The 24,022-nt window shown below is 42.5% G+C and overlaps 1 protein-coding gene across 1 annotated transcript in view; it reads right to left on the bottom strand.

Annotated features, from left to right (window-relative positions):
• pald1a (phosphatase domain containing paladin 1a) overlaps positions 1–20,914 on the bottom strand; it is a 41,185-nt gene extending 20,271 nt beyond the window's left edge. Inside the window, exons 1-18 of the mRNA XM_070927318.1 lie at positions 20,897–20,914; positions 15,135–15,332; positions 14,820–14,925; positions 13,646–13,825; positions 12,995–13,159; positions 12,726–12,886; positions 12,076–12,151; positions 11,066–11,220; positions 10,840–10,936; positions 10,626–10,730; positions 10,198–10,293; positions 9,963–10,097; positions 9,571–9,687; positions 8,916–9,095; positions 8,601–8,798; positions 8,084–8,224; positions 7,904–7,975; positions 3,880–4,020 (exon numbers count right to left, since the gene is read on the bottom strand). Of these exons, the coding sequence (XP_070783419.1) occupies positions 3,880–4,020; positions 7,904–7,975; positions 8,084–8,224; positions 8,601–8,798; positions 8,916–9,095; positions 9,571–9,687; positions 9,963–10,097; positions 10,198–10,293; positions 10,626–10,730; positions 10,840–10,936; positions 11,066–11,220; positions 12,076–12,151; positions 12,726–12,886; positions 12,995–13,159; positions 13,646–13,825; positions 14,820–14,925; positions 15,135–15,319 (2,310 nt within the window). The 5' untranslated portion in view covers positions 15,320–15,332; positions 20,897–20,914. The remainder of the gene's footprint in view (positions 1–3,879; positions 4,021–7,903; positions 7,976–8,083; positions 8,225–8,600; positions 8,799–8,915; positions 9,096–9,570; positions 9,688–9,962; positions 10,098–10,197; positions 10,294–10,625; positions 10,731–10,839; positions 10,937–11,065; positions 11,221–12,075; positions 12,152–12,725; positions 12,887–12,994; positions 13,160–13,645; positions 13,826–14,819; positions 14,926–15,134; positions 15,333–20,896) is intronic.
• Positions 20,915–24,022: the final 3,108 nt, after the last annotated feature.

Genomic DNA, 24,022 nt, shown 5'->3' with positions numbered 1-24,022 from the left:
GTGGGAGCATTACACACTCACTAGGTGTATTAGAGTATCATTTGAAGTCATTTACAGCTGTGGAAACTCCCTTAAAATAAATGAGCTGAATAGCAACTGACTCGTAACAGCTGCTTATAACCCCCCACCCCGGCTCACCAAACCCCTCCGGAAAGTCCCCAGAGATGCTTTATTTACTTCCATGTGTACTGCCACACACATACATACGACTGCATCACAACTACCCTTCTCTCTGGACTACTGGGACAGAGAGACGGTGTTCAAATTGCTCAGCTGGTTGCACCTGCTCAGATGGGATTCGGTCAAAATAAGTCATTTTTGTAGACAGCCGCAGTAAATACTGCTATTGGCATTGGCATGCGAGAAGCTGGAAATTATGAATAAAAACAACAAACTCTGACTCTCCCTCCCACCCCGTGCTGGATCTAAATAAGACCCTCTTTTCAGGAGCCAGGAGTAAACGCGTACTTCAGGCAAGGAGAAGAAGAACCTGTCTCTGGCTCAGGCTCATTTTCCTGCCAATATTTCCTTTGGCTGTTACCAACTCTGCCTTTAAATTGGCCCACTTGTGTCAAGTGGTCATCCTAATTGAGAAGGAAAGTGTTAACACAAAGACCCTTGAGCCAAAGGGGTATTAAAGATAGCAGAGATTAAAGTGCAAAGCTGTAAAATACTAGTGGACAGTGTGGTTCATTAAGCTTACAACGTCTACTGCCTACTTTCCCACCTCACCACTTTTTCTCCCTCGCTCTTCTTTCTTAGTAAAATTAATCTGGCTGTCAGTGCTGCGGTGGTCCCCTCAACCTCTACAAACATGCAGCGTTTGGCCACAGGTCCTCCCCCCTTCTGCTCTCCTAAAAGATATCCACTACCTTTCCTTGAGGAAACCTGCTCGCAGCATTCTCCCCTTTCTGAAAATATTTTCCACTGCCCCGTCCAAACCATGAGGGCCTTTCTTTGGTGTCACACACACACACACACACACACACACACACACACACACACACACACACACACACACACACACACACACACACACACACACACACACACACACACACACACACACACACACACACACACACACACACACACACACACACACACACACACAGAGCATGGTTTACCGCTCATTCACTGTTGCTCTGTGGAGTTTCTCCCCACCTGGGTGAAAAAGTTTTAAATTTTACAGAAAAAAAAGCTGATAAAAAGGAAAAAAAAAAAAAACTATAACAAAACAAACAATCAGAGGTTTAAGAGACGTTGGTGTAACAGCTAAGAAATATTTCAATATTTTGCATTCCTGCTCACCTCCAAATAATTTCTAATATCCAATAAATCCAGCCTGTGTGCCATACTAAATATAACACCTGTAAACATACACAGCCCCACAAAGAAAAAGAATAATATCAAAGTATAGGCCAGTGTGCACAGATTGCTTGAGGCGATTTTCTTTGACTATGGAAAGAAAAGGCCCCTGCAGCTGATTCCTGTGCAGGAGACAGGAGGAGAGGAAGTAACTTCTCCACTGCGCTGGCCCTGATGTCGGACGATGCATCTACAATGTGAGGTCACGCCTGGTCTGCAGCAGGGATTTACAGGCCCTTCAAGGAGAACCCACCCCTGCCCCCCAAAAAACCCCACCTACCCTCCACCTCCCTTCACAGGCCCCTCTGGGAGCTGGCGGCCGGTTGGAGTCCCAGTGTAAATATATTTTTTCTCTATCAAAGACACATTTTCCAACCACTGTCAAAAGGGGAGGAGGGTGCTTTGGAGGGGAGAGGGCTACGAGAAGAGACACAGAGTGGGGGTGAAATTTTTCCCCTCTTCTTCCCTCCTTTTCTCCCCCCTCTCTCATCTGCTGCTGCCTGTCGGGTCCTAGCAACATCTGGCACTGTTTATCACCTGGCCTGCTGGTTCAGGCAGGAAGGGAAAGGCTGAAAGGGGAACATAGTGCCAACCTGAGGTCTGCTATAAGATCATTCTTACAATTATTACTTATTATTAATTATTACAATCTGGATGCCATTTCTGTAGTTTCGGCCATCATTTCTATTGGTTGTGATAACACTGTACGATAACTAAGTAAATCTGGAAACACAGCAACACGCTAAAATGAAGTCTGATGAGGAAAATAAGGAAAAAAACTGTCTGCAAAAATAACGGATGTTTACAACAGACAGTTTGGGTAATAATGTTATTGTTTTCCTTTGTTTTCTCTTCCAAGTTTGGCTAACTTGAGAGTTTGTTTAAATCTTGTATTTAACTGATTTGGTTGTTTGACCGCTCCTATGTCAACTGTCGATCAATAGAATAGTGTGAAACTGGCGAAAGGAATTTGTATCGTGTTGTCGACGTCCTCTTGAGTGTGCATGATACAAACAAAACAGGGACCCACACATAAAAACATTGCTCCATAGCCCTACTAGTGGTCAAAATCTCCACAGAGTCCAATGTAATTATCAATAATAGGAATGATGGCCACAATTATGAAAAAAAACATTTTTTTTTTACCAAAATGATCTTTTCCTTTCCGAGCTCAGTGCATTTTTACCTCACAACATTTAAAATACAAATATGTGTAAAATATATGTATAAAACTTTTGTTGCTGCCTACGCAACTATCATATAAATGTCCTAATTGATTTGAAAGTGAGCCCATAACAAGCCTTTTCCTGGAGCCTGGCATCAGAAAGTGACAGACGGAGAGAGAATATAGGCGAAAGACAAGGTTCACAGGACAATGAGGCCCATTGATACGGTGGAGACAGGACCGGGTGCCTCCAGCGCGCTGAGAACGGCTGACGGTGCACAGAGGCACAATGATTACAGTCTGCATTACAAATGGCTAAAACAGAGCCTGCAGAGGCCACAGCATCAGGAGAGACCTTGTCCAGATAGGTCTTTGAAACCCCACTACAAGCTGTTTTTGTTCTCTTTATGCCTTGTTTATTACACAGAATGTCTGAATCACCAGGGACTCCTCTCAGAGATGTTTCAAAGATATTTAAAATATTTCTCTATCTTGTCCGTTTCTCCTCACCTGCGTTTCCTCTGTGCTTAAAACATATTCAATGAAGGAATGAATTCAGCTCATCTGTGACATTAAACGACATTCAATACATATAGCAAACAAAGCAGCTGATACTGATATGATATGCTGTTTAATACAACTTGGACCATAAACAGTTTTGCACAGCAAGCACACCAAATAAAACTAAAAAGAGCTCAAGCCTGAAAATCCCACAAGTAAATCATTTATTTTCCTGCCTTTTCTCCTCTCACTCTTTTCCATTTAGACTGAAAGGAATTCCATTGAGTTTTAGAGATAAGTTATGTTGCACCACAATCATTTTCCACGCTCTGCAGCTCGATCTCTCTCTCATTCATGTCTCTGGCATCCAAAATGCAGCTGTAAAAGACCTCTAAACAAGTTCTTGACGCCATCTATGGGGCTCATGCAAAACTGCAGCTAAATCCTTAATAACATGCTGATTGTGTCTCAGCATGAAGAGGACGGATTCATAAGTAAGCAGTATTTTTGTGATTTGATGTACGCTCTCGAGAGGAACATCCGAGTTCAGAGGAATGTGTGATGACTTAATTTGCAAAATATATGCAACACAAATTCAGAATATTCATCTGGACAGTGAGTTGCTAAATCTAATCCCAACCCTGTAGGACTGTGTGCACTGGCCAAAATGTCCCACTCAAAAGGTCTAAATTCAAAATGGTCCTCACAAATATAGAAGTACAAGAGACAGACACGCACACATCTCCAGGTGTTTTGTCTTCTAACTATTTATGCCCTGCCTTTATTGTTTTCAATACTCTCAGTGTGAACTTTTACCTGTTTAAAGATCAATTAGCGTGCTGTACCTGTCTGTACGTGGAGATGATGATCTCTCTCAGATGGTAGTGCATGGGGGTCATGGTCTCGCTGACAGAGTCCAGAGCCATGTCCACCTCCCTTTTCATCCTGTGGCCGTCAGGGAGCAGACGCACCAGCTGCATCACCACCTGCACACAAGAAACAACACACAACACTTATATGTTATATTTTGTTTCTTGCCAGAATGTTTCAAAAGCTGTAACAAGACTACAAAATTGAACATACAACAATGACTGTGGTACATCTGCCTCCCACCTAACATGGCTTTATGTCATTTTAATGAATGAGACCCATGCTGCACCTCCAGTAGAAATAGAAGCAGGGGCAGCAACATCATTGTTTACCCAAAAAATATGTTTTTGAGTGCGACATTTTGTCTTTTTTCCACATCTCTGACATTTCAACGCAATGCACATAAAAAAATGCATCGATCGAAATGTACTTTTATAAGATAAAAAAAGGTCTATTTAGTAGCTGTTTTGGAGCTTTAAGCCGTATCACACCGTCTTCCTCGGCAGCTGGAGTTTGCCCAGTTGTCATGACATTGTACATCTGAACTTTGACAATTCTAACATTGATGTTGGCCTAAAAGTTGAGATTAAAAGTTAAATTTCGACCTTGGAAACAGCAGCTGTCAATCTCAACACAAGGTCTATATAGCAGCTGTTCTGGCACTTTCAAAGTCACATGTCACGTGATCTTCCTCGTGGTGAGATTGTGGTGTCAACTACTGTTTCCAAGGTCAAGAATGAACTTCAAATTTCATCTTTTAAATTTGTTTTTTTTTGGTCCTTTCTATACATGTAACTTATTGGTGTGTGAAATGTGGTATGAAAATACAATCACCTTGCCTAGAAGTTGTGTTTTTATGTCTTATGCTGTATGTTTATAATGCATTATGTAAAGTACTTTGAATTGCCTTTATGTATGACTGTGTTGGCATCATCCTGCCATGGCAAAATGTATACTTTTGTACCAGTAGAATAATGCAAACAAACAAACAAACTCTGAGAACTGACTATGAAACAACTAGGCAAACTGTCAACCCTGTGAGGTCTGTTTATAACTGTTCTTTGTGCAACACTCAGCTGAGTTGATAAGAAGAGCACTGCCTATCTGTCCTGACCTAATTGAAATATTGGTGCGAGTGCGTGTCAGCACGTTCGTTTACACTGTTGACCTAGCTGAGGTGGGGAATGTTTCCATCAGCATGTAAAACCAGTGCACTGTGCGGCAGCCGGCTGCAAGCTAGTTCACTAAACCTTGTTGGTGGCCCCTCTGCAGCTGGTTTACTTCACATACTAATGATGACGCAGATAATAACAATAAGAAGAAGAAGAATCAGGAGGCAGAGAGGAAGGAAAGCCAAAGACCAGGATCAGATAGCAGAACAGGCCTGCAGGCAAAACCCCATTTTCTCATTCAGTTTGTGTGTGAGACCAGCAGCATCAGCATGCAGCCTGACTACTGTCCTTGGGAAACACACACATTCTGTGTCCTGTTGCATAAAACATTTACAATTTTCTCCTTAAAATTTCTCTTGAGGTACTATTTTTTTCTTACCTACTACGTATTCTACAGAGTATCTATCCACGACATGCCTCAGGGAAGTTATTAATGTTTTCTGCTCCTTTAAATATTTTGTTTACATCACTAATATTTTTAAATAATGAGGTAAGGTAGGCCTTTTATTTTGAATTTGTATTATTAGTTAAGAAAATTACAAAAAGCCAGTTTCCCATCTATAACTCTTCAGTTATGTGTTTGCGTGCACCTTCAGTTGATGTGGTTAAAATGACTGATTGGGCATAAAAGGACATGTAAGCAATTTCTTAAAGCTTTAAATATACAAAAGGATTAAAAAAACAATTCAGTTGAGGTTATTTATGGGTTAAACTCAAGTTGATGAACTCCTTTTTTGGCCACTTGGGGGCAGCAGAACACAACACTGACATTGTTCTCATCTTTTAAGTTGACAAGGTGACCTCTTTAGCAAACAAGTACTGTTTTATTAACATTATCATTGGGAGTCGTGTTTCTGCTGACTATAAGTCCAATATTCACTCTTTTTTTAGCTCTGTTTTTGGTCTCTACCAACTCCAGATGGAAAAATCTGGCTCTTTAGCTGCTAAATGCTCCACTATGTTCTCCAGCTAGACGCTAACTGTGTGTGTCTGCTGTTTGGTGCTGAGCAGATAGTGTGCGGCTGAAAACAACGTTATGAGAGCAGTGAGAGTGAACCAAAACAGTAATGTTGAGGGTCAGACAGCTAAACAATGAAACTCGCTATGAAGCTCCGTAAAGCCGAGGGGAGCTGCAGATACAAGTTCTCTGATGGCTCATCACATTATTACACTTGAAAAATATTGATTATAGCCGCTTTCAGGAAATCTTAACAGAACCACTAAGGGCATGTTTTCTCAGGATGCTTCATACACCTCACTATCAGATGATTACTTGACACTCTTTCATACCAGGAGATGATTAACAGTTTCTCCATCACATAATGCTTTAGACCTCACAGCCATTCAAACACCTTTTTGGCAGATAAGGCGACAGGGATGGCAACATCACACATCCTTCAGAGGCTGAATTGGAGGCAGACAAGGTTTCCGTGGCGACCACTCCGTGTATCCCAGAAACTCTGGCAGCCGCACCGCTGTGATTGGCACGCGGTATTGTGTGCCTGCAGAGTGCGGCCTCTTTCTGTGTGTCCGTGTTTACAGTGGCGAGGACACGGCCAGCAGGTTCTAACCGCTGATTCATTGTCACAACTCTGAATCAAGAAAACCACCCAGCAGCTCTGATTCACAGCCGCTATTCAGAGCAAGGGAGAAAGGCTTCTGGCTTTGTTTGGCTGAGGCTTTCAATCACAGGTGCAGAGTTAGAGTTTAGACTACTTAAAATAGGCTGTACAGTACCCCTTTAATAAACACTTGTATGGCATGCATTGTTTGTTTGGAGGAACTGGTGCTGCCCTGCTAATAATTGCCAGAGCTATGACCACAAGCAAACACAAGGCTAGAAAACCTAGCGCACCTTTCACCTGTGTTAAACTTACGATTTAAAGGTTTTGCTACTCTCTATTGTGTTCATCGACTCAACTACATTAAGTGAATGAAATCTTTGTTGCTGTTCTAAAGACTCTGTCACATTACCGTTGAACAAACAAAGAAATAAGTGCCACCTACCAAAAGTCAAGCTTCACCGACAGAGAATCAAAGAGTTTATGAGGTTACAGCACCGGCTGTGCTCTTTTGATTGTCGAGTGGCCTTGGGAAAATGCAACGCTACAACACGACAGCGATAATAACTCAAAACGAGAGAGGGTCTGCTGATCGTGATACATTGTGAGCTCATTAGCATCCACTTCTCAGCATGCCACTTTCTTTCTCAGCATGCAATCATTTGACTCAAGTGACATGATGCAGACTTGTTATGTGTATTTTCAGACATTTATTTGTTTTGTTTTTTCTGCAGATTAAAACTTATCATGATGAAGATTGAAATTCACTTAAATTACCACCCCCACACTGTTTATTTTCTAAAATATCTGCTGAAGAGGAGCAAACACACATCATGTCTCCATAGTAGTACTGATATGAAAATGGTTGCTAAACGCTGTGATGGGAGTTAACCATGAAACTGAAAGAACAGATGGGACTGAAAAGAAAATCAGATCAGTAACCCTTGTTGGGCTGCAACTAATGAAAAGTTCTGTATATTTTCCCACATCTCATGGAAACGTCTGACCATCAGCATCAAATCCTCACATTTAAGACGCATTTTTGCTTAAGAAATTTACTAAAAGGATCAACTTTCTGTTGACTGACTAATCACCTAATCATTGCAGCTCTAAACCCATCTTTCATTATTTTAAGTTCAGTAGTTTGCACTTCATTCTGATTTTGACTTTACTTAAAATGATGTTCATTATACTTAAAATTAAATTTAAAAAAGGACAGTTACATTCACTGGAAGAAGACATTGATTTTTAAAAAGTGTACATACCTCAAATTCTCCTTTTGTGTACTTGGCGTCAGGAACACTCACGATCTCATCATCAGCAAACTCTGGAAAACCCTGCAGGTGGAAGACATCAGTTTTCAGGTTGTTTTGGATGATGAAAACATTGTAGCCACATTTGAGTGTTTTTAGGTAAATGGTATCAAAATATTGAAGGCGTCTTACATTAAAGTGCCAGAGAGTCAGAACAGCAACAACCATGGCGGTCGTGGTCCTGCCTTTGCCGTTAGAGCAGTTAAAGACAAAGGCGGAGTGAGAATCCTCCGCCAAGGCACTCTTCATGGCCTCCAGCAGCTTATCGAGGTCCTGAAAACAAGAACACACACACAGAGTTCATGTACAAAAGCACACACACAAACTCTATCACAAGTTAACCTGAATTTAGGGAAGGATATCAATCAATAATTCAAATTCCACATTTTTACTTCACATTTAGACAAACTTTCTAATAGAAATCTGCTAAATTAATGAATAATAATGAGGAATATTGATCAAATACAATATGAGTGGTTGTGGGAAAAGTGCTAAATAATTTGATTTGCTTATTATATCGTGAAAAGCTCAGTAACAGTCTTAGCCACTAGAGGGAGCACAAGGCTTACTCATTGCAATCTCTCTTCATTACAAGCAGCTACCAAAAGGAACCTATGAGCTATTTCTATTTCTATATTCACATCATTACCTCCTCCCTGGGCGGGCTGCAGTCCGGCAGGGGGATGCGTTTGTAGACGAGGCCCTGATGTGAGCTTTTGTGCTGGTTGAAGATCTCCTGGACTGTCAGGCAGCTTTTAAACATCTTCATCTGTTTCTCCTGCTCCAGCGTCACCTCAAGCCACTTCTGAGCTCGCAGGATCTCCTCCTTCAGAGACGTCTCCAGTTTCTGCAGACCAGGAGGGGACATGAGAGCTAGTTCTAAAGCTTCTGATGGTAAAACCAGTGACTGTCTCATGCACTCTTGATTGTTTTTATCTGATAAAAAGCATAATGTTCACTCCACCTCTATTAGCTGTGGGTCAGACGATGGGATGGAAATGTGCTGGTCCAGACACGAGGGCTCCCTTGGTGTAACAATCTGACCGTTCCCTTCCAGCACCAGCTCCTCCTGCAAGTTGACCCACAACACAAGGCTGTGCTTCCTCTTCTCATCCGTCAAATGGGCCAAAACTGCCCCAGTAGCCTGTCACACAGCAAGTTTTACGATTAGACGGCAAGGAGCTGGAAGTCCGGCTCGAGCACCCTGAGGTGGGCGTACAAGTCTCCACGAAATCATCATGAGTCATTCCTCTGAGTCTATTTGTACTATCATGAATATTCATGACTGCAGGGATGCATATTGATAACAAAATTGTGAGATTGATGTGCAAATCTTCTGTGAAAATGGGGATGTAAAAAGTCAGTCTTTTAGAGATTATACCAAAGGTTACAAAGTATTACATCTTCTGCTCTTTCACGTGATTTTTAAGTGAACTACAATCTCTAAGAAGCCCAAAAAATGAATGAAGAATTACAAATAATCCTCTCTAGATGGAAGTGGTAGTCCGTAAAATAAATAATCCTTTAAGATGATGTTTAGCATTTATGTGATTAAGTACTGTAACAGAGTAGATAAGAGCTTTTTTAATTTGATGAAAGCATGAGTGAATCTTCCGCACCTCTGATGTCGGCTGAGCCATCCCATAAACAGGCATCTTGGGCACTCGTCTGAAGTTGACCGCCTTCATCTCCTTCACTGTGCTGAGCACGTCCGGAGCCAAGCATTCATCAGCAACCTGTGCGGACACATGCAGTTACACATTACTCATACCACAATAATATACAGTGCATTTGAAGATACAGATGATTCAATGATTGTAAGACACAACAAAGATTTTAGATATCTTAAAGAAAAGATGGACATCATGTGGCGAGCTTTATCACTGAGAGTGCATCTGTATGCTGAATGCATCCTATCCTGCATGATAGGGTTTTGGTTCCACATTACAGACACAGAGTTAATCAAAAATTCACAGCATCAATCTTCTGTGTGCGTGCCTGGTTTCCTCACCAGGATGCGAGCTCCTCTGGTGACGAGCTCGGCCGGGGCCGACAGCTCTGATAGGTCCATGCAGGCCAGTAACCTGTATAGCCACGCGTGGCAGCACATCCACTGGCTGAAGTTGGACACAAAGGCAAGAGGATACTGCAAAATGAAAACATATAGTTAGAGAATATTTTAATGGCTTGTAACCTGTTTTATGTATATCAATAAAGAAATTTACACTGGAGGAGAAAACCTTTACCTGTTCGTGAAGGTATGCATTAAATACAATCAAGTAGAAGTAGCGCTCCAAGCTCTGCATGGTTCTGTTGAGGAAGTAGTCTTTGGTACTGCTCCCCTAAGAAACAAACAAAAGCTTCAATATCTGTTCACAGTAGCAGCTCATGTTTCTATAAGTTGCTTTATTTCCCCACTGAAAGACCTGAACTAAAACTGCATTTAAGATCCCACTGATTTCCTGACAGGAGAAAAAGTATTTTAAAAATTCAGCTCTCTAATGTTATTCATTACTTAAGTCCTCCATCAGCTCGAGGGCCCACATTGATAAGGACTTTTCATGCATCATCCTTTGATTTCTGTCTCACTCTTGCTTTATTTAGCAGAAGCCACTGGAAATCAAGCGTCATCTGCTGCCTTTGAAGAGAAATTCAAAAAAGGATCATAACTAACCTGAATTTGATAATCTTCTCCAATCCCCTCCAGCTTACTCTTGTTCTCATATATTGCTTCTTTAATGTTGTGCATTTCTGAACACAGAGTGATAGCCTGGTCAACCTATCAGACAAAAACAAGACATTGTCAACTTCAACATTTTTGAGCGTTAAAGATCACATGAAAAAAAACTTCTATTTCTAAACCTGAGGGTGTAGGTTTTCTGCTTTACCTCCTCCGTGACCTGCTGTCCATTAGGCAGCTTGTTGATCAGAGACTGGATGACCTGGAACAGCGGTTTGGGCTCTGAAGCTGCTGCCTCCTCAACTCTGCAAAACAAGGCAAACAAGGTGAAGTCCTATCTGACCAGGCAGCATCACTACACTGCATTATTAAACGCGTGAGGAACTTTTATGTCAAGTCATTCTCAGGTTTTCCGGATGCATTTGAGTTCTTACTGAGGTGGCGGCTGCGAGTCACCCCTCAGGCGATTCATGACCAGTGTGCCCAGGATCATGGCGAGGTTGGTGCGGCCGACGCCCACCTGGCAGCTGAAGAGCAGAGCAGGCAGCCGCCGGGACGCATTGTGGCCCAGAGACAAGCTGGTGCTCTCCTGGAAAACAGAGCACATGAAGAAGGAGAGAATCTCAGAGATGACAGACACCTAACAGAGATGGACGGTGTTATATCATTATGGTGCTAACGATATGTTGACAAGATGAACATATTCCCCAGTGAGTTGCAGGTTAAAACATGCCTAAATTTGGTTGACAATTTTAAGTTTTAAGGACAGCAAGGTTACATATAACCTGCCTCACACATTGTGAAAATATCTGGAGTTGAGAGGAAGAAACTGTGGTTTTAAAGCCAGTTTAAACAGGAAGTGAGGGAAGATCCTGGAAGTTATAACTGCACTTGCAAATATGAAGGACAGCCGTGACTGAAATCTTTCAGCAAGAAAAACTCTACAAGGACAATGCCTTAAGTGAGAATTACAAAAGGAAAGAATGAAAGAAAGAGCATGGCAGCTCTGATCCAAACACAAAAAAAAAAGGGAGCCACTTTCCAACCACAGGGAACTGGACCGGCTGCTGCAAGTCAGTCCAAAAAAGGGCAAAACAAGACGGAAAGAACATCCTGTGTTAGTGAAGGGCAGGACGGAAACCAGACAGAGCGGATGACCAGAGAGCGGACATGAAGTGAGTGTAGACTGCAGGTTTTCTGCCATTTTCTTTTTAAAATCACACTTACAGGTGATTGATAGCACAGACAGGACAGATTCAAAAGGCTATGTGTGGATTCAAATGACCTTCTCGGTGAGACAGTCCAGATGCTCTGCAATATTCCAGCCATTAATAACTTTAATGGCACATCAAAACAAGATCCCATCAAGAGTAACACAACCAAAAAAGGTCTTATTGTTGGACTGTTGCTGTGATTGCCGTTTTTTTTTTTTACATGAGCTTACCCTGAGTATGTTAACAAATGCGTCAAAGTCTTCTTCCAATGGTGCTCCCTCCATTGGTAGTGGTAATCTGTAGTACCTGCAATACAACAGATTGTTACCGAGAGTTGAACCTTGCGCCTGTGTTGTGTCAATATTGCCCTTATGTAGGTCATAACACACTGCACATACATGTGTGACCTACAGTAATACAGCTGAACTCATGTTGTGTTTACTAATTTGATAGAGACATCGCCTCCTTTTGTAATCCACACGGTATGATGGGAGATCAAAATCACGGGATCATTAACCTTCCCTTAAAAACCCACCACCTGCCATTTCAAACTGTCTGTAATAAAACATCCTGCTGCTTTGTTTTGACTACAAAACCTCAAGAGAGTCAGAGAAGAGGCTTCGGCACTCAGCTCGGGGAATAATACGTTCTTCTGCCCTGGAAATGTTGTGAGCAGCTCATGACATCTCAATAAACCCGACACTGCTGATCTGATTGCAGACAGGATGCTGCGATCTTTAGTTTTTAGGGCAACCAGCCTTTGCACAAACAAGCACCACTATTTTTAACCTGCCCTGCATATTCTACAGCAGGCAGCCACACGTAAAACCAACGTGTGAGCTGAGGAGCTAAAGGCTAATAAAGGAACAATGTAAACAACCTGTAGGCCGGCATGGTGAACATGGGCCTCTTATAGACCTCTTCAGTCACATGGATGTCCTCCTCGCACGTGATCGAGATCTTCTGCGGCTCGTCTTTAAAGTACTCGATGTCATTGTAGATGTAGAAGATGTTTTCATTGAGCTTGGCGAAGTCGTGGAGCTGTGGAGGCCGGAAGAAGGGAGTGTTTTAATACTGCTGTAAACTATGATGTGCCAAAAAAACTCAGCTTTGTCGCATGCAGATGCTGAGTACGTGTGTGTTCGTCACCTCCTTCCTGACAGTGAGCTCCAAACTCTCCACCAGTTCCTCCTTTTCCAGGCCATGGAGGTTCTCATGGAGGTTTTCCTTCCTCCTGGGGGTGTACGGCACAAAGTCGTCCTCCTTGTGCAGGAAAACCACCGGCTCCTCTCTCACACAGAAGAATATGACCTCCTGTTTGCAAAAAGCACAGCAAGATATGCATCAAATAAAAGCTTTTTAAAGAAAATGGTCGTTGCCTTCTGCCAACTACACCACTTCCAAGAGCAACTGGAAACAATCTGTTGTCATATGACATGCAGCACATGAGTAAGGAGTTTTGAGAGGCCCGACATATAATTTTGTCAATTTCATTTCAATTACGGTCAGTTTCTAGCTGCTGTAAGCAGAGAGATTCATTTTCCACTGGTACACATGACCGCAACTTTCTGTTTGCTCAGTTCTACAATTCAGCCACAGCCTCCACTGAGCACTTGACTCCTCAAATATTTACTGACAACACGGCTAGAAAGAGGCCAGGCAGAGCTACACAGGCACCAACACGGGGGGAATTAAGGGCACAAAATCTACAAGTCAACATATGGACAAATCATGTGAGCTGATGTGCGTTGGTCTAAACGTCTGACTGCATAAATGTGTGTAAAAGAAAATAACAGCGACCTCGTGTCCTTGCGCCTGGAGCCTCTGAAGAACCTGTTTGAATCCATTCAGGCTCGGCTGACCCATCCCATACAGCGGATAGGACCCCTTGACTTGGCGGAAGTTGGGCGCTCCATAGCTGCCCGTGGTATTGAGGACATCTGCCTTGCTGTACACGTCCTGGACCATGAAGAACTCCCCCTGGAAAGAAATGCAACTTTCATCTGACTTTATCTGAGAGCATGACCCCAACGCAACATTTCTCCAGCTTGAGCAGTCATTAGCATTTGTAAATTCTACAGAGCAAATATGTCAACACTAAAGTGGTTGGATAACTCTGAAAAAGGTGTTTACATGTCATCCTCACTGGATTTTTAAGTTTTTAGTTCCTCACCTACAGTGAAACAGAAAACACCTAAAATCTCTTCTTCCTCCTCTTTCTGTTGGCAAATAACAAAACTGACACAGTCTGGTTACTCTGTTGTCTCAACAGGTTAAATCTCTGCTCTCACGCCTCCATCTCTCCCAAGATTTTCACTTATATTGTGTTTCAGTAGAGTATGTTAAAATTTCTCAAAATATTTACATATCTTCCAGTTTCCATTCAGTCAGTGTCAAGTATAAGATAATGACGTTATTGTGGTTCATAGAGGTCAACATGAATTCCTATACTCCTTCACTTTACTTTAGTTGTCTTGACTACATTAACATAAATACAGATCACTGTTAACTAGGGATGGGTTCTGATAGCCGGTTTCATTTTGGATCCAGTTCCAGGTTGGTAAGACACAGATTTGTTTAGCCATATTCTGTGACCTGTCAGATTCTGTGACCTGCAGCAGGTGCAACAACAATTTCACCTCCAGGTAACATTAAGTGTATCGTGCATGATCTTATTGCAAGTGAAACTACTGACCTATCTATACATGTAAACAGAGGCTGTGGGTTAACACTGCATGCCTGAACAGACACAGCAGAGGTGACAGAGCAGATCAAAGCCCTGATAGGAGGGTGACAATATTCCTGTTTCAATGGCTGCCCCAGGTCATAAAACAGCGCATGACAATGTTCCTGTGCCACTCTGCAATTTGGACATGTGAATGTGAAAAGAGCAGGCATAAAGACAGGTGAGCCAATTCCATGTCATTCCACGACAGTGCAGCGCCTTCTTTCAGCTAGGAGGTGTTGTCCTCACCTGCACCAGGTAGTGCTCGGGCAAGGCGTCCGATATCCGACCCACTTTGTAGTTAGTGGTCTTGAGGATGTCATCGTGAATCTGAAATTCCTGTCGGCAATTGTACCTGTAAAAACAGAACACAACAGCAGGTCTGGATGGTAAACAGAGGTCAATTCAATTATCAGCTACTATTTGCCAGGCCTGGATTGACAAATGAGATGATAACAGGGGCAAACACTTCGGCTTGGGGGGTTGGGGGCGGGGGATGTCACCACAGTGATCAAAGAGGATTAACACCCAATCGTGAGAACGCGGATTCGGGGAGGGACTTACGTGATGACGACAGGTGCGACTTTGTTGGTGATAATGGACTTGGCCTTGTTGTTGTGGATGTTGACTGTCTGAAAGGGGCTCATGCTAAGAGACTGCCTGCTGTCGGCCATCCCGTTGCCATGGACACACTCAAGCGGCGACGCTACGGAAACAGGCTGTGGCGCGGCACTGGCAGTTGTACCCATGCTCCACAAGCAGCTGTGAATGACATCGCAGCGGACTCAGAAACAGGAAGCAAACGCACACACACACACACACACACACACACACACACAGTATATTTGGGCAGAGACAACACTTACAGACACATCTAAAAGTGTGAAAAGCTATTTGGCGAACGTCTCACACTTCCACACTGAAGCGATTGAAAAATGTATTAGTCACTCACATTATATAAATGACAAAGGAACATTTTTCAAGTAACATACAGATTTATTTTATTTTTCACATTTTAAACAAATGTTTAGCCACGCTAGCAGCATGACTCGTGGGATGGCAACGTTGGTCTGTCTGACTGAAACATCTAAACAACTATTGGATGGATTTCCCCAGTCCACAGAGGAGTAACCCTTCTGACTTTAATGATCCCCTGACTTTTCCTCTAGCACCACTATGAGGTTGACTTTTTGGGTTTTTCGCTGTCCAAGTCTCTGTACTAAGCTAAGCTTTAGCGTACAGACATGAGAGTGGTATCAACCTCGGCAAGAAAGTAAACGAGCGTATCTCACTTCATATTTTTTTATTTTTGGATTTATGATGTAGGCTATATTCATGCAGAGGTTTATGGTTCATGCACATGTGTTTATTTTATCCATCTGCTGAATCTAAAACTGTAAATAAGACTTATTATTCTCTACACTCACTGTCTAACTGTTCCTGCAATTATTTATAATTTATTACATGAACAAAAAACAGGACAGATTGAACCTGTTTGATATCTGACAAAGAGCCAGTTTTGGCTATGTGATAAATAAGAGATAAATCATAACATGCAGAGGTTTGGCCAGTGCATCACGAAAACCCCCTTTTAGGTTTAGTCAGCGCTCAAAACGCAATTATTAATTTCATATCTTTATCTTTAGTATTTATATTTTAATCACACAACTTGATCCGGAGCACTCAGACCCCCACGCAAGCCAGCCACAGGTTTCAAGCATCCCTCCTCCCCTCTGAATAAACAGTGAGCTTTGCCGGGAGCTCTGCAGATAAACAAACGAGTCCTGCAACAAGCAAGCAGTCAGAAACAACACCGCTCCTCCACATCACTTATAATGTATAGCTGGTCAGGAGCACACAAACACACACACACACAAATCCCACATAAAACCTTAAACACACAGAAAGGCACAGTATGTAACACACAACTCACAGATACACATACTGTAACACTGGAGCTGCAAAGTGTAGACCAAAAGCACAGAATCAGCCCCGACATCAAAATGTATAAAATGTGACACAGCTGAAGGTTGACTGTTGTCGCCTGAGCTGAAAGCACCTCTGTGTGATCTCCGGCTCTGAATAGAGTGGACTCTCATTGTGCAGAGAGGCTCTGTGGAGAGAGAAGTACCGGGTGAGTCACCGCTACTCTCCTCTTTGTTGCGTCTGCAGCCGAGTGGGCAGGTCAACCTTGTAGTCAGAGACTCTTTGATTCAGTAGCACAACGGGGAAGATAACAACATATTGATTTGTTACTTAGTCTGCTGGCATGGTTAAAAAAATACAGATACAAAGTCGAAAATATTTTTACAGCTTGACAAATCATTTTAGGAAATATGCTACTATGAAACAGCTGCAGAGTAAAAAGACTGAGGAGTAAAAAGAGGCAGAATCTCTACCCAAGTTCCATAAAAGGAAGCTAAGTCTGCAAGAATAGTGTGCTCCAGCTGCCCAAATCTATTTGAGTCCTCACCACATACCAAAAGCATTTCTGTTGCCATCATTTTGTGACCACCACAAGAAAAACAACAAGAACCCTCCAAACTGCAACAATCCGCCAACATTTGACATCTTACGTGTGAGATGAGGAGCGATCTGAGCTGCGAGACCCTTTTCTTTGCTGCTTGTTTTCCGCCATGGTCCAAAAGGAGTGTGAGAACTTGGCATCACATCCAAAAAGAAAATCTTCCTCTTTTGGGTCCCCTCGCCCACCCCCCAGTCGGTGGGAAACACCCCTCGTGGGAGCTCAAAGTGCCCGGCTGCTTGGCACTGGGCAAAAACTTCAGGAGCTTCACACAGCGTCCTCCCTCGTCCTATCTCCTGACTGATGTCAGGGAGTAGATTCAAGCGAGAGACTCAAGTCTCTACGGAGAAAACCAGGGGAAGTAGCGATACATCTGGCAGCCAGATGGCTAACGTTCAGCTCCCTTTCACAGGGACAGGCTGAGCACAAAGACGACACAGTTGACTGTAGTACTGTACAGCGAGCAGTACAAAGTAACATACATTTTCTGTCGATTGATAAATAAGTTCAGTCATTTATAAAGCAAAAATGACAAACATTTGCTGGTTACAGCTTCTCAAATGAGATTGCTTTTCTGGGTTTTATGAAAAGGTAAATTTAATATTTTGGGTTTTGGACTATTTTGGACAAAAAAAAAAAAAACACATTTTCAAGACTTCATTTTCACTTCACATTTAAGAGACTAACAATACATCACTGTCACTTTGTTTCTCCATGTTGTAATCTTACTATTGTTATTACTAGTCAAGTTTCCATCCAAACTTTTTTTAACCAAATTTCCAGAAAATCCAGCAAAATGAAATGTGGATTAATGTTTGCTTCCACGCAGTCGGGTGTCATTAAAACATTGCAGAAAAAGAGGGCACAACGAGATGACGTAATTAAAAAGAGTGCCAGTCAAACCTTACGAACAAAAGCCGCTCTCCTTAATACATCCATGAAACGATGTGGAAAACAAGAATTAATAGTAATAGAACAAAAAGAGTTGCAGCCCTAGCATCCCGTCTTCTGCACAAGTAAAAAGAAGTTTAGGTATAATATGAAACATGACTGATGTAAGATGTCTTCTGTGTCTCCTTGACTTCCTATTTGGACTAAAAACAGATCTTACAGTCTGTGCATTCCTCACAGTAAAGAGCATCTACATAGCAAACCCTTTTCAATCTCTGTCACTTTAAGGACATTTAATCAGTAGGTTTCCTTTACCCTCCACCACAGTCATGCATGATAATGTGCATGTTCCTATGTGGCTCAGGCGAAAGCTATAAAACACTCTGCCGACAATATCCTCCCAATATCCTCATCCACACAAGAACTTCCTATATCTTATCCCATGTGGTGTTGTTATTTGTAAAAAATGTCTGAGTGTTAAATGAGGCTAACCAACACTTCCTGACAGAAGCTTCAGTTTTACAGGCCTCCAAAGGAAACGTGACATTATTAATGCTGCAGCACATACAGCAGCTTGCTCACTGAAACTGGTACATCGAAAACCCTCCTCTGTCTTACCTTACAGCCTCTGCTGCGAGACCATGGCACACGCACACTTTAATACGGAAGTTCCTGCCTGCCACACTCAAGCTCAGCTCGTCAGCCACACTGATTTCAGCAAGGGCAGGCCCGGTCTAGCAGGCGGGCAGCCGGGGCGGAGGCCTGAGTAGAAATAGCACTCAGTCATAAACATCCTCCTGGAGATCCAATCAAGGCAACTCATCAGAGAGGCTGTTTATCCCACATGTCAGCCAGAGTAGCGTCACGCTGCTCGTGAGGCCAATAAAACGACAAGACAAACTCGGATTTCCTCTGACAATGTGGAACAACAAAGAAACAAGATGATCTTGAGTTCACCTTTGTGTGTCTCTATGACACCGCCAGCCAGGTCGTGAACTGTAAGTCAAAGGCACTAATATTTAAATTCACTGATTGCACAGTAAGAATAAGACCACGGAAACTGGAAGCTCCTGCCAGCCTACCAGCATAGCCCCATTCAGTGCTGCCACATTTAAATTCAGCCGGTGTCCCAACTTTGCTGTAGCAACGTCTTCAGACAAAAGGGTCTGAGTGCAGACAGGAAGGAGCATGCAGCTGCAGGATGCATCTGTTGGTGGCCCCCGAGGAAGGATGCAGAGCACTCTTCATTCACAAGAGATGCAAGGCGTTGAAGAGAGATGGGTATCACTATGTAACGCTCAGGAGATCTTTCAACACAGCTTCCCATATCGAGATGGAGAAGAGAGCCGCATGCGTGACAGCAAGAACCACAAAAAAAGGCCAAATGCAACTTGCTTACTTGGCAACATGGCTCATCTTATTCAAGGATCCTGGGCATTTCTGGTCTCCAAGGAGGCCACTCGTTCAGGATGCCAATGTTAAGTATAAAAGCCTGCAGCGCCACGTCTATCGATACATCGTACACCTTTGGAAATTAAAGGTTTGGTGTTTTCAATCCTAGTCTTATTTATAACAATGACACAATATCTCACAGTGTCTCACTCCAGGATCCTAGACCACCAAACCATTCAATATAAATCACACCTCCAGGCAGAGGAAGTGTAAGCACACCTTGACAGGAAATGCTTAGTGGTACTCTCTGAAACTTCCTCCCCGCAGCTGTACACGTATTTCACCAATGGGGTTAAGGGTTACATACAGGCGTGATTCCACAGGACATCGCTAGTTCCTGAGCTAAATGTCAGTGCTGCCGCGGAAATGAGCTCAGCGCTTCCTCTGCAGAAAGTCTTTTTTGTTTTCCCCCTCGACTGTTCCAGAGACCTCATTGTGAGTCTGTGTCAACTTACAGCTCTGATGTTTGTTTTTGTCCAAAATAAATCGCCTCAGAAAGAGATTGTGGCAAAGAGGAAGCCATGCGATGCATTGTCCAAGGATGCAATTTATCTAAATCAAAACAACCCCAAATAGCTTTTGCACTGCAAATCCAGATTAACAGACTGAGCACAAACTGACTAAAAAAATTACTTTTTTCCCAGTTAAAGCAGTGCATCTACTGGGACTCCATGAGCGAGACAAAAACAAACCATGCTACTGCAGTGAATATGACATAAATCTCATGAATAACCTTTAGCCTTCTACATTCTTGCTTTCATCACAGCTTGACACTGAGCTGCTAAAAAGGGTGCGCAAATCTATTTTTGAAACCCTGCCTGTAATTTATTTCATTTCAAGATGGCAATTTTTATCCCCCTATGATTTCAAGGCTGCAGTAATGTGGCTTTCGTTTTTTCTCAACCCGTCAGCGTCTGACCACAATATTCTGTCAGCACCACCAGGCGAACTGACAGCATTTTTATTAGTCAAAGCTTTGGCAAAACCTCTCCAACGGACAGACCTTACACCAATTTGTTAACATGTTTCGCTTCGCTTGCCACTCAGACTGAAGCGGTAAACTGTCCGTGTGTGCAAACACATCCTGACTTAGCAGCTGCATTTTCTAACTTGGCGTGGGAAGCCTGACTCCTGTCAAACAGGCACTGGTAAAGGAATGAGAGCTGATAGACACTTCAGAGGAGAGACTAGGGATCACATGCCAAGTAGAATGTAATCCATGTAGCTATGTGAAGATCAAACATGATGGTATTATAAAAGATTTTCTTAAACCAAATAATATCTCTGTGCAAAAGGGAAAGGATGATAGATTAAGATCATTTATCTTAAATTTCAGTCTCAAGTCTGAGATAAAAATGACTGAAGTGATATTTCGACGTACGTTTCCTTTTGTATCCGTTAGAAACATACTGATGACAGCAACCACAAACACAGAGAGTGTAAAGTATCACAACTATACCTGACATTCAGCTGATCAGTCCACCATCCGAGAGGTGCTTGATTCTCTGAGGAACACAATGAAAAGACAGAGAAGAGTGGGTTAAAAAAACCAAAATGACAGCAGCACTGCTCTCAGTCAGACATCCTCGCTGGCATCTCTCTCTGATCTGTGAGGCAATCCGTCTCCTCCCGCTCATCACACTACGGCAGGCGGCGGTCTTGCATCATTAAGGCGTCCTCATAAAGCAAGTCAATGAACGCGTCCTTCAGTGAGGACAGATCCCAGACAGGCACTCTGCAGGAGGAGGCAGGGGTGGGGGGTGTGGGGGTACACAGCTCTCCGTCTGAGGTTTAGGTGGGTGACGGCATGCTCCCTTGCTGGTTTTCTGCTACTTTTTTGTATGCATCCCCCGTTCATGCTGGGATTTGTGTGTGTGTGTGTGTGTGTGTGTGTGTGTGTGTGTGTGTGTGTGTGTGTGTTAAACTGTGTGAAACTGTGTGTGTGGAGATGTGTAAAGAGGATGTGGAGGCGGACCCAGAGAGGCTTACTCATCATCCAGTTCACTATCCAATCACTACCGGAGCCTCCTGGCAGCACAATGCCTCCCACACATGGCAGACCTTTTAACAACTGTCTCAAACACGTAAATTAAACCCTCACTTATTAAACGTATTACAAATCAGCTGTTAACCCGCTCCGACATGTTGTAATGTAGACCTGCCAGGAGGCTGACAGTCAGTAACAACTGCACACAGATGACATCATGTAAGCCTAATTTACTATGATGCTCTAATTACTCCATTCATTAGCGGTTAACACATGCCATGTTGAAGGCAAACAGGCTTACAGCTGGGCAAATACTTAGATTTAAGCTTGAGGTTCAGCTGCAAAGGGCTGTGTGCTCTACCTCTTGTAGTCGTAACCCTGAGGTCAGACCAACTCATCATGCACCGAGTGTTCTATTTCATCCTGTGTGCTGCATGAAGCAAGAACAAAGCCGACCGTGTCCAGTGATATTAAACCCGTACAGGCACAAACTTACAAAACAAAATATTTCTACTAAACATACCTGGCAGCAACTATGATTCCAAAACACCAAACAACATCAAGCTCATCTTCTGCGTGACTGCCTGTGAGAATATTTTCTGACAAAAAGTATGTGTAATCAACAATCTTTCACAAGATAGTGTCCAAATTAAGCGAAACCAAGTGGTTTTTCGAGATATAGATGTAAAATCTACTGCTGCCACACCTGTTCCTTCCTTCCTGCAGCAACAGCAGGCCAAGACTCTGATGTTCTTGCAACATGATGAATGTAAAACAAAACCCTCCCATGGCCCGAAAAAAACCTCAGAACATGAATGAATCAATCCAGTAACTGAGCAATCGTAAACATGATTTTTCAAAACCAAATATCAAGAAACAAGAAGCAGTAGATGTCACTGAAAGATACAGAAAAATGAGGCGCCAAAAAAGCTGCAAAATGGCACATCTAGTTTCCATCATTTCCTTCCTTTTTTTTTTATTAGATTGCAATAACGCATTTGGAGTGTAGCGGATGTTCTGTGACAGATGAAGAAAAACTTCCTCTCTGCTTAATGTCCTCAATGGAAGAAGGAGCATAAGGCTAATAACACCTGTCTTGTCTCACATCCTTTCTCAGGTCTGGTGCCTGTCTCACCCCCAAAAAGCCAATTTGCTAAAAGCCTTGTAACAGCAACAGGAAAGGAGGAGATAGTAAAGGGAAATATTTCACCTGAGCCAAAGTTCAGCTCCCACGAGCAGCGTAAGCATGAGAGTAAAATTACTTTCAAATTTAAGTTTTAAGTTTTTAAGTTTTCTCGCAGTGTGGAATACAGTCAAAAACGCCGTCAAGTTATAAATATACCACAAACACTAATGCTCCTGGGAAGATGAAATGACAATGAGGTCAAGGAGACACATTTTGGGGGGATATTAAATGTTCACTTGAGTCCAGTGATCAAATATGACACCTTGTGGTAAAAATGATCCATTGCACTCAGGCGTGGACACAAGACTTCCAGTCACTGGGACGCAGATGTTCATTATCTTATGACAACTATATCGTGTTTATACAGAAACTTGGCACAACATAACAGATACTTTAAAGGCTGCGAATTTGGATCAAAACAATCAAAAAACTTTAAAATCTTTCTCATATCTGCTGAAGCAACCCTGGGTTTTAGGGGGTTAAACTACCCTGAAGAAACCCCAAACCTAACTGGACCCCTGTTACCCCCTGCTACCCATAAATAGGGTATAATAAAGCAAAGGGCTATGGCAACACTTCACATCAGAAAAACAGCAACTTTTAAAGTTAAGCCTGGGAGGATTTAAGTTTCTGTCCTATTCCTCTTATCAAGATAAACCGAGAATAAACAGCTCAATCATTTATGATCCAGGTGTCCATTCATCGAGGAGTTTCATGCTCTCACTCTTGATTAATTGTGACGTCCGCAGTTTGATCTGCGCTCTCAGCTGTCAAGAGCCGGTTTCTGTCTTCCCCCAGGATGTGAGGTAAAGTGATATGAGCAGAGGAGACTGATCCCAGCTGCACGGGCTAAATCAAACAAAGGCCGGGACTGCAACACATCAAAGGGCATCATGTGCTTTGTCTTACTGCGCTATAGGCTTTTCATACTTTACATTACACTTAATGGGAAGAGTGAACATGTCTTGGTGCACTTCATGTATGCTGATCATGTCTATGGGCATTTCAGACTATGAAACATGATGATTTTGTACTGAGAGGATATGATTTAATGATTCCAAATGCACAAAATGGATTTGCATCGCATTCAAAAATATTCCTAAACAACTAAAAGTACTTTTTCTGCCTATGAGCTGATGACTATAACATAGTATATTTGGACATGTAAGTTCATTTATAATCTTTGGAAACAATCTGTGTAACACGATAAGTGCTTTAAGAGAGCTTTCAACAGCATCTCTCAGTCTTCTTCAGTGAAGAAATGGAGTGTAAATAATTGTGTATCTGTGTATTGCTTACAATATGTAAAAAAAACAAAAACAAAGAAACACACACACTGAAGCCAGTAAATTGCTTACAAAGGAGATGCAAATGTGATAAAAAAAACTACCCAAAAGTGTTTCAAGTGTGGC

The sequence above is a fragment of the Enoplosus armatus genome, chromosome 20 (assembly GCF_043641665.1).
Source record: "Enoplosus armatus isolate fEnoArm2 chromosome 20, fEnoArm2.hap1, whole genome shotgun sequence".
NCBI classification, from domain to species: domain Eukaryota; kingdom Metazoa; phylum Chordata; class Actinopteri; order Centrarchiformes; family Enoplosidae; genus Enoplosus; species Enoplosus armatus.
The sequence above is the reverse complement of the archived record's forward strand: the minus strand, read 5'-3'. Positions and strand labels throughout refer to the sequence as shown.